The 11,107-nt window shown below is 35.7% G+C and overlaps 1 protein-coding gene across 2 annotated transcripts in view; it reads left to right on the plus strand.

The window, feature by feature from the left end:
* The first annotated feature begins 2,321 nt into the window (after positions 1 to 2,321).
* LOC110018855 (sphingosine kinase 1-like) overlaps positions 2,322 to 11,107 on the plus strand; it is an 11,713-nt gene continuing 2,927 nt past the window's right edge. The window contains exons 1-7 of one of the 2 annotated variants that reach the window (XM_020716315.1): positions 2,322 to 2,770; positions 3,563 to 3,685; positions 3,810 to 3,910; positions 4,492 to 4,564; positions 9,917 to 10,003; positions 10,086 to 10,163; positions 10,271 to 10,341. In XM_020716315.1, the coding sequence (XP_020571974.1) occupies positions 2,440 to 2,770; positions 3,563 to 3,685; positions 3,810 to 3,910; positions 4,492 to 4,564; positions 9,917 to 10,003; positions 10,086 to 10,163; positions 10,271 to 10,341 (864 nt within the window). In that variant the 5' untranslated portion in view covers positions 2,322 to 2,439. Of the gene's footprint in view, positions 2,771 to 3,318; positions 3,471 to 3,562; positions 3,686 to 3,809; positions 3,911 to 4,491; positions 4,565 to 9,916; positions 10,004 to 10,085; positions 10,164 to 10,270; positions 10,342 to 11,107 lie in introns of those variants that run through there. The other variant, XM_020716316.1, reaches the window with a different exon arrangement.

Raw genomic sequence — 11,107 nt, forward strand, 5'->3', positions numbered from 1 at the left:
ATTGATTATTTAATATACTATTTTTGTATGTTTAATACTCATATGAGATATTAACATAAATATACACACAAAAGTGTTTCTCATGATCTAGTTACTAATAAGTCTATAAAAATTGAATGTTTTATGATCTCTCTGAACAAAGATAGTTATAGGACTATTAAAAAATAATCTAAATAAAAGCATAGCTCATTATCATGGAAGATCGATGCTAGAAAAACAAACAAATGAAGAGTATATAAAGATAAAAAATAGTTTCCAAAACAAATTTCTCATAAACTACAATTAGCTAAACTTTTGATTAGATATATCCTCTATCATTATAATAAGTACAATTTCCATTGTCTATCAATATTACAGAAATGAAAAAAGGGATGAGTATGAACAAATAGAAGACTGATAAAACTAAAAACAGGGCACATTTGTGCACAAATCATATGAAATTGGCATTGCCAACACAATGAAATATTCATAATAAAGTATAAAAATAATTTATAGCTTTTTTTTTACAAGATCAACTTCATCCCCACCCATTAATTTGTAAAAAAGTTGTAAATTGGATTTAAAAATACATTAGTAGAAAGTGCTTCAACCTTGACTAGCCGCTTTGAATGAAGTTAATTAGAATCAACAAAAAAATTGACTCTACTTGAATGACTCCATAATGCACCCTCCAAATCTTAAATTAATTGGTGGATAGAGACAATACTATCATCAAGAGCTGTGAAATAACACAACTCTTCCTCGAAAAGAGAAATCCTCTTGCTATCTTCCTTAATACTCACCCCAACTATAATGAGAGTGGACGTTTAAGAAGGACCTCGACTCCATAATCTTCAGACATTGTACTCTCTAATGAGTGGGGTAGCACTAAGCCATGACTACTAGGGGTTGTTGAGAGAGTTGTATTATTGGCTTTCTATATATACTCATGAGAGGGTAGAAATTAGAGGCAATTTACCCTTGAAACTTGCACTTTCCACCATCATCAGTGTCTCTAATAATTTTAGTAACTGATTCTTCCTTATGTTCTCCAGATAATCTTACTAAAGTCATGCCTATTATATTCATTTTAAGCTTAAGAAATGAATAATCTTTACTCAAAAAATTATTAAGGGAAAAGCTACCATCATTAACTATTGCTCAATATTAGAAGTCAGAGGCCAAATCAATTAGAGTTGCTTATTATGAATCTTTTGATTGATAACTAAAAACTTACTCAAAGTCACGTTTATCTTGGTCTATTAATGTATTCAATGTACTTCCTAAAGTAAATTGAACAAACATAGCTTCAAATATAATTTATTGATCTTCTACTTTCTTTAATAAATAGTCTATGTTATTCATTCGTCTCATCTATAAATATAATTAAAACTTGCATAAATTAAAGTATTTCACTTTATTATGTATTTTTTTTCATAAAGTAAAATTACTTGAGTTGAGAGATTCATAGTTGAACTCACTAAGGGAACACTAAATATGAGACAGTCAACAACTATCTTAAAAAGGAGCCATCAATTGAGATTAAAGTTCTAATTCTCCCTTTCCCAACTCACCCTACCCCTCACTAATACATTTGCTCTCCTCTCCATAGGCTGATTTAACTTTAGATTTTCATTCTCCGTTGAAGTGCATTCATTCATATGAAGAATACTTTTGCTGAACTTTTGTGAGGCAATATTAACAAGATTCATTATAATTTACTCATCCATCATAAGCAAGTTAAGGAAGCACTGATAAAACAAAAGGAAATTAAATAAATTGTTTCAAAAGAGTGTTCTTATATATTCAAATGTTAAATGAAAGCATTTATTTTAGAGAACATATTATAAGGTTGTCAGACTTATCATTTTCTCTCTTTTTATTAATCCATAAAAATAAGATAATAAATGCTATATATATATATATATATATATATATTCATATGCTTTAAATCACTATTCAAAGATATATTGAAACCAGGGAATTAAATATATGCCTAGAATTTTGGGGGCATGGTTAAATTTAGTTTTAATAAGTTATTTTTAATTGCAATAATCTATTTATTGAATTTTTTTATTCTTAGCTTCCTCCTTTCTTCTTCTTTAGATCCTCGCAAATCTAGTTTGTTGATGTTGGAATTTCGTGCAGCGTGAGGTCACACGTGTAAAATCAATTTAGTTTTACTATTATTATTTTAAAAATAATGAAAAATGAATCGTAAAAGATGTAACTTGAATTCGTAAGAAGCAACTAACTATCTCTCATAAGTTACATTCTCTATCACGTCCTATATTTTCAAAATTGAACTTATTAATTTCCATTTTTACTCCTCCATAGTCCATGCATATCCCAAACAACCAGAAAACTCCCTCCTTTTATTTAAAGAGAATCGCGATTGCCTGATTTCCTCTGCCTCCGCCCCCGCCCCCGCTCCCATCTCTTATCCGCAGAGTTGTTGCAATGGTGGAAGAGATGAAGGAGAGAATCCGCGTTAATGGGTTCCTGTCAGAGGCTAGCCTGAGCACCGCAGGTGAGCTTCGTTGGCGACGAGACTTGGACAGCGGTGGCGAAGAGCGAAGCCTGACCGTCGAATCGGAAGTTCTTGGATTATTAACAGAAGGGAGGAATATTAGCATTAGGGCATTTGTTAACGAGGGAAAGGGTGGCTTTTCCTGCGGCAGAAGCGGTGGATTTAGGAAGAGCTCGAGGAAAGATTTCGTTCTGGAGATGCCGACGGAGGAGGCTGCGGAGCTGTGGACCGATCGGCTAATGGATTGCTTGAATTCGCTGGGTGAGATGGTTTACCTTTCTTTATTGTTTTTAGCTATCTATATTTACGTGTGGGCTGAACATCCTTGGTGGGAAACTCCTCTCTCCCTCTCCCTCTCCCTCTCCCTCTCCCTCTCCCTCTCTTCACGGATTATTATTATTATTTTAATTTGGGTTGTCTATGTTAAGCACAGTCGTGTTAGGTTACACATTATTTCCTCTCTTTTTTTGCTCGTTAAATCGATGTTTAGCTTTGCTGGTTTTGTTATCTGAGAAGAGTTCGGAGATCATGGCTGCCCCAAACTTGTTGAAAAGAAAAAGCTCGAATTGGTAATTTTAAAATCGGTTGTATGGCAGAAAAAACGTAACTTTCTAATAGGTTGCTCCCTGGGAAAAAAAAAAAGTTTTTTTTTTATTTATATTTAAAATAAAATAATTTTTCAAATGATGCAATATGTATTAACTAAGATTAATTTTTATTTATTAAACCAACTCATAGCTGTTGCACGTCGAATTCTGTATTTAATAACCACAACTATATCCTCTAAATTCTCAAAATGCTTCAACTTTGCCATATTGCTCCGGAGGAGGGCCAGGAGGCGGAATTGCTGGACCGGGCTTTTTTCTTTTTTATTTCTTTGACTTTTCAGCTGCAACAATCAATTTTACATTGAACTCGCACTTAAAGGATTTTAAGATTTATCCCGATAAAGTTTTTTGAGGTATTTTGATTAAAAAATTTCCCCTTTTTAAAAAAGTTTTTGTTATATTGTCGTCTGAAACTGTACTGGAAACTTGTTTTGAGCAATTACAGGCCGACCGAAGAGATTGCTCATTATTGTGAACCCGTATGGTGGAAAGAAATGTGCCCGAAAGATATTTCATACACAGATCAGGCCCTTACTGGCTGCAGCTAATGTCATGTACACTCTGCAAGGTGTGTGAATGGTTTTCTGAATGAACACGTTGGTTTTTAGTTGGCTGTGTCGCATGTATGCTTAGCCTAACTATACTTTTGACAATAGGACTTATCGTTAGTTTTTCATTGAATCTTCCAACAGAAACAGAATATCAGCTTCATGCGAAAGAAATTGCCTATAAATTGGATCTCCTAAAATATGATGGAATTGTATGTGTCAGTGGAGATGGTGTTCTTGTAGAGGTTAGTAAATAAATCTTCTTGGCCTCTTTTTTATCGGACAAATCCAAATGCGGAGAATGCCACATATGCACTTTTATTTGGGAGGATTTTTAATGGTAAAATATGAGCCGCGGACATCGGCCAAAATCAACTATATTGTGCTTTCATGTATACAATTTCATTAATTTAACATTTATTTTTGAATGGGGGTAAATTGACTGATCAAATAATTTTTTTGATTGCTTATAGAAGCATTAATTTGTCCAAGTTGTTAGTGAAGGCTACCTTTAAAATGAACTTGCTCTTTTTTAAATTCATTTTCTATATGCTGTATGAACTGTTCTATTATGGTGTGGCCTGGCCTATAGTGCTCAAGTGGTCATGGTTGTGTAACTATGGCCTACAGTTATTTTTGTCAATTAAATAAAGCACCATGAGCCTGTGCCACCTTCAAGTGAATGGTTGCTCTTTTACTATTGATACTGTGATCTTGTAAGGCTCCATTGGACTAGTCTAACTGGCAATCTTGATGAATGATGTTTTTTTTACTATTTGTCCTCATCTCTTCCTGATTATTCACCCTCTCCTTACTTACTAATTAGGTGTTCAATGGACTACTTAAAAGAGAAGATTGGGATACCGCAATCAAAGTACCTCTTGGAATCATTCCGGCAGGTATATATGATTTTTATAATATCATGAACATATAAGCTGTAATGTTTCCTTCTTTTTGATAGAAAAGATACCGGCTTTTTCATAATGAGGAAAGATTTAAGCCATGCAATATTTCATTGACAGTTCAGTGTATCGGTTTCTTTCTTGTGTAATCATTCTTTGTTATGCGAAAACAATATAGAAGCGTAGAAATTTCTCACAACAACAATAAAACACAAGATTTACGTGGTTCAATGTTGAATGGATTCACCTACGTCCATGGGGAGGGAGATTCCACTAACACCGGATGGGGAGAAAAAAAATAGCTTGGGGTTACAACTTAACTCATCTTCACACTATACACCTCTTTGTCTCTCATAAGCTCTAAGTCCATTTTTATAAACGAAACAAATTAATTAAAATAAATGACATTAAATACAACAATCTCTATATCTTCTCTTACTTCCAGATAAGTGAGAGATGACAAAATGAGCTCCAACTCCAAATCAGCTGCACCAAGATGGTTGACTAGGTACTTTCCTCCCGAAGAGATCAAAACTCGCGTAATTCTTCAAAATGCCCGATTGGGCAATCAGTCCTAAGCTTAGATGTCCACTAAACTCCTCTAATAGGTGAACTTCTGGACTGATAATATCTTCATTAGCATGTTCATTTGATTCTCATTCGTTTTCATCTTCTTCAACATAACATTGTCTTCTTCAATCAAGTCCCGAACAAAGTGGTACCTCACATCAATGTGCTTAATATGAGCATGATGAACTGGATTTATAGCTAAGAATATCAAGCTTTGACTGTAACAGAACACTGTCAGAGACTCTTGATTAACTCTCAAGTCATCAAATAGGACTTGCATCAATATTACTTCTTTCATCACCTCCGTAATTGGCATGTACTCGGCCTCCATTGTAAACAAAGCAATAATAGATTGAAGAATTGACCTCCAACTGATTGGACCTCCTGTCAATTTGAATAAATAGCCTGTCGTCGATCTTCGTCTATTCATATCACCTGCAAAGTCTGAGTCGGTGTAGCTTACACACAAATCTACACTGGATGATTGTCTCTCAAATACCAAGACAACATCAATTGTGCCCTTTAGATATCTCAAAATAATTTTAACAATCTATCAATGACTCCTTCTTGGATCATGCATGAACCTGCTCGTAACACCAACTGTTTGTGCAATGTATTGTCTAGTGCAAATCAAGACATACATCAAACTGCTCACAACACTAGCATAAAGAACCGATCACATATCTTTCCTTTTCTGGTCATCTTTAGGACACTGATCTGAACTCAACTGAAAGTGAGATGCAATGGTTAGGCTCATCGCCTTGCTCGATTCATCAGCCCCAAATTTCTTCAACACTTTCCAAATATAAGCTCCTTGCAAAAGCCAAACCTTTCCAGTTGACCTGTCCCTGAGAATTTCCATGGTAAGAATTTTGCGATCTTCTCCCAACTCCTTTATTTTGAAATGTTTGGATAGTTGATTCTTCATTCTACCAACCTCAATGTGACTGACAAATACAATCAACATATCATCAATATAAAAAAGCAAGTAAATGAACTCACCTTTGACCAATTTCTTGAAATAGACACGATGATCATGGCTCCTTGTGTATTTATGCCTCCTCATGAACTGATCATTTTTTTTATATCACTGTCGTGGTAACTGCTTCAACCCATATAAAAACTTGTCTAGTTTGCAAACCATATCTTTTGATTCTCCATATCCAGGTGGCTGCAATATATAGATCTCTTATTGCAATTTTCTGTGTAGGAATGCATTCTTCACATCGAGCTGTTCTAAGATCAGACTGGACTGTGTTACAAGTACTAAGAGAACACAGTTTGAGGGATGTTTGACCACTAGGGAGAACACTTCTTCATAATCAATCCTTTCTATTTATGCAAAGCTTTTTGCCACTAATCTTTGTCTTGTACCACACATCAGCTCTATGAGTTCTTCCTTCTTTGCATACACCTACACCCATTTGCTCCCGTTGGCTTTCCTTCCTGGATGAAGCTTCACTAATCTCTAAGTACCATTCTTTTGAATAGACTCCATCCCTTCATCTATTGTATCCCTCCAAAGATCATAATATAGGCTCTCCGCCACTTCTTTGTAGTGACAAAAAATTTCTGCCTCTGTGGCTGAAAGCACAAATGTCATGTGATCCCTCAACCAAGCTGGTTTTGGGACATTCTGGCGGTTGTTCATGCTCCTAACAATATATTCCTGAGCACGAATCTCGACTTCAACATATTCTTCCATCACCTCCTGAGTATTATCAACAGATGCCTCCTGAGCTGCAACTGAATCAGATATTAGAGTCAGAGGGGATGAACTCTGTAGAACAAATGAATTTGCATCATACTCCAACTTCTGTTACATATTCGTGCTACCAGCAGAACTGTCCAACTTCTTTGAGATCCGATTTTCAACAAGCTTGTCTTGTTGAATGTATCATCCCTGGTAATGATAATTTTCCTTTCTGATAGATCATACAACTTGAAGCCCTTGACTCTACGTCTGAAGCCAATAAAGATCTCTCTCATTGCTCGTGATTTCAGTATATCATTTTGCACATGGTAGTAAGTTGGACATCAAAACACTCTCATGTGTTCATAATCTTCAACAAGATGTTCTCACCACATATTCTTTGGGGTCTTCTTCCCAATAGCTGCAGAAGACAAACGGTTCACCAAGTGACAAGCATATTCTATGACCTCAGTCCAATAGATTTTATCCAACCCAACATTAGATAATGTACAACAAACTTTCTCCACCAATGTATGATTCATCTCTCTGCCACCCCGTCTGCCGCGGTGTCTCTCGAACAGTGAAGTAATGCTCTATCCCAACTCTCTGACACTCCTGCAAGAATACATCGAAAGTATATTCGCTCCCATTGTCTGACCTGAAATAATGGATTGTTTTACCAGTATGAGTCTCAATTCACTTTTTTCAAGTTATGACAATCTGCAGCACTTTGCTTTTGTGTTTCATGGTGTACACTCAAACATACCTGGAGTAATCATCAATAAAAGAGACAATATTTTCGTCTGCTAAATGATGTTTTCGTCGGGCCTCAAACATTTGTGTGTACACACTAAAATATCGTTTGTACTGTGGATGATAGTCCCAAAAGATGCTAGTGTCTTCTTGCCAAACAAATAATGCTAACAAAAATCAAGTTTGCAAGTGCTTGCTCCTTTGATCAATCCTTTATTCACCAAAGTCTGAAATGAAGTCTCTGCAGCATGAGCTAGCTGAATATGCCACGACATAGTGGCGTCAGAAGAATTATCAATAATAGCAGTCGTTCTAATCACTGTGATCCTTGAAGATAGTAAAGGCTGTGATGCTGAACTCCTTCCATAAAAATCATTGCTCCACAGTATATCCTCAAAAATCCTGCCTCAATAATTACCTTATAGTGTTTAGACTTTAAATCCCCAACTGAATGTAAATTTTTCCTGATATCTGGATCATGTTTAACATTAGTCAGCTCTCTCACCGTATCATCATGCATCCTGATAAAGATACTCTCCACACTAATAGTACGACAAGTTTGATCGTTGTCCATACTCACTACACCGCTATCAAGCATTTTGTACGCACATAACCATCCTCCATCGAACAAATGTGATTAAATAACACCTGTGTCCAGAATCCATCACGAATCATCTGTGTACAAATTGTGAAAAACTTCAGGTAATGATACATTTGAATCCACAATGCCATTGGCTTATGCCTCAGACGCAACTTTCATTCCTTCCTTCTTCAACTTCGGACAATCTTTCTTCCCATGACCAGTCTCTAAGCAAAAAACACACTGATTTTTTCTAAGATTACGCCCATAAGACTAAGTGACGTCACTACCACCTTTCTATGATCAATTCTTCTTCTTCTTCTCAGATCTGGCACGTTGGAGTGAAAATGCCTCAGCTTATTACATTTTTGCAGACTTCTTGTCCCTTCGATGGAACTGGTGAGTCAACAGTGTCGTAGTCACTTCGCCATGATTCAAGACATTTTTCCCATGATTGAGTGTCAGTGTGAAATCTTCATGCTCATTTGGAAGCGAATTCAACAGAACAAATGTCTTGTCTTCGTTTCCAACCTCTTCATCCAAATTTAACAGATCTGCCAATAGTTTTGTGAAATCATTAAAGCGCTCATCAATAGTAAACCCACTGTCTCATATGAAATCTTTAGAGTTGATGCTTCATATAAAGACGATTCTTCATTCTCTTTATGAGATTTTTGTTCTCGAACAACTTTCATAATTTCTCTGCAGAACCATTTGACGAAGCATGTTCCTCGAAATCCTTGCCGTTGACACCGCTGCTGAGAAAACCTGCAATCGCTCGTACTTTATGTCTCTGACGGAGCATGTTCCTCGAAATCCTTGCCGTTGACACCGCTGCTGAGAAATCCTGCAATCGCTCGAACTTTATGTCCAAGCTAACGATCTGCCTTTGATCTGCACGTTAAACCACCTCCTGTTGCAAAACTTCCGGCAACACAGTCCGGATTTGCCATCGTGACTCTAAACTGTGAACCCGAATCACGAACCAGAAACTATGATATCAATTGTTATGTGAAAACAATGTGGAAACATAGAAATTTCACACAATAACAATAAAACACAAAAAATTTACGTGGTTCGGCGTTGAATTAATTCATCTACATCCACGGGAAGGGAGATTCTACTAGCATGAGATGGGGAGAAGTAAAAAAACAGCTTGAGCTTACAACTCAACACTTTTCCACATCATACATATCTTAGTCTCTCGTAAGCCCTATGTCCCTTTTTATAGAGGAGGACTAGAGCATACAAGAAAATAAACCAAAAAGGAAATAAATCAATTAAAATAAAAACCATTAAATACAACATTCTGTAAGTTTAGTAGCTTGGCTTTTATGGAAAGAGGTGATAGTCAACCTATAAATATTTTAAAAACGAGAAAGAAGGTTCGAAGAAATTTTAAGTGACAAAAAGCTCACATAGAATCATGCCATGCACACCTACTAATATTAAGGTTGCATGGAAATCAGAGGAGAAAAAACTATATGTGAGGACAATCTGCTCAGGGAACATACGTGGGGAATTAAGTCAACAAAATATGTTGACGTAAACAAATAATCCTCAGCAAATGTGGCTGGGATGGAACGTCCTCTTCAAAGATCCTTCCGAAAGCCAAGATTTTAGTTGCTGGATAAATTCTCTTTTTTGCTCCTTTTGTGGTTTCGTCAAACATGCTAGTTCTTCTCTATAGAAGATGAACTCATGACAGGTTAATAACGAGGCTCCTGATAATCCTTGATGAATACAATTGCAGGCACAGGAAACGGGTTGGCCAAATCACTATCGGATGCAGTAGGTGAAATGTATTCAATACAGCATGCTACATTTGCAATTATAAGAGGTGACATATAACTTAATCCCATGTTTTGGTACTTATTACCTCTAAACGCCGTTTTATTTATTTCCACTCTTCAATGTTGCAGGCCATAAAAGATCACTGGATGTTACCACCATAATGCAAAACAGGACTAAGTTTTTTAGCATCTTAATGCTCACTTGGGGTATGTTAAGAAATACTTTGGATAAATACATCTTGAAAAAATTTTCTCCTGCAAGATTTCAGTGATTTTCAATCCTGTTGCCTGTTATAACGTTAAAGTTTCTGCAGGTCTGATAGCTGATGTTGACATTGAGTCCGAGAAGTACAGATGGATGGGAAGGAATCGCTTAAACTTTTATGTATGTTAATTTTTTTGGTTATTTCCTTTTGCAATTTTATACTACATTCATCACTTTCATTACCGTAATATGCTTATTTTTATTGTGATAGCAATGATATTCATAAAAAGCTAGAGATATACCAAGGAGCACAATGTCGCTACCTAAATTTGTAGCTTTTAACTATACAGAACATCTTATTACTCGCTCTTCTCTTTGTTCTCTGTCTAGTGTGATCATTTGCTGTATATCCATTTGAATAATTTATCAAATATTTTTCATTTTCTAGGAGAACATTCAACTTTATCTAGAAGCACTGGCCAAAAGTGAATTTGTTGAACAAACAAAGGAACAGCAATGAGACTAAGCAGCAAATTGTAATGTCATTAGACACCAAGATTTGTATGATTTGACTAAAAGAAATCTTATATCCATGAAGGAGAAGAGAAGATTGAATCCATTATAGAGAAGTTGTGCACATATGCAAATAAAAGGGATGAAAGATAATACAAATTTCCAAACTCAAGAACCCAAAATCCACAACAATATAGAAACCCAAAATCTCTCAAGCTGAAAAATACTCAACTATTATTAGAAAGAATTATTTGAGAGACAATAAAGTAAAAGAATCGACTTTAACAGAAATTCTCATTTTAAAGGCTCCTTAATTGATTATCACCATAACAATTGAATAATAGTGATGGTTGTTGCACCGCTATGCTTTGCGCACACTGTCAAAATAGTTATTTTATCTCTCTCTCTCTCTCTCACACACACACACACACAC

This window comes from Phalaenopsis equestris, unplaced genomic scaffold, assembly GCF_001263595.1.
Source record: "Phalaenopsis equestris unplaced genomic scaffold, ASM126359v1 Scaffold000036, whole genome shotgun sequence".
Classification (NCBI taxonomy): domain Eukaryota; kingdom Viridiplantae; phylum Streptophyta; class Magnoliopsida; order Asparagales; family Orchidaceae; genus Phalaenopsis; species Phalaenopsis equestris.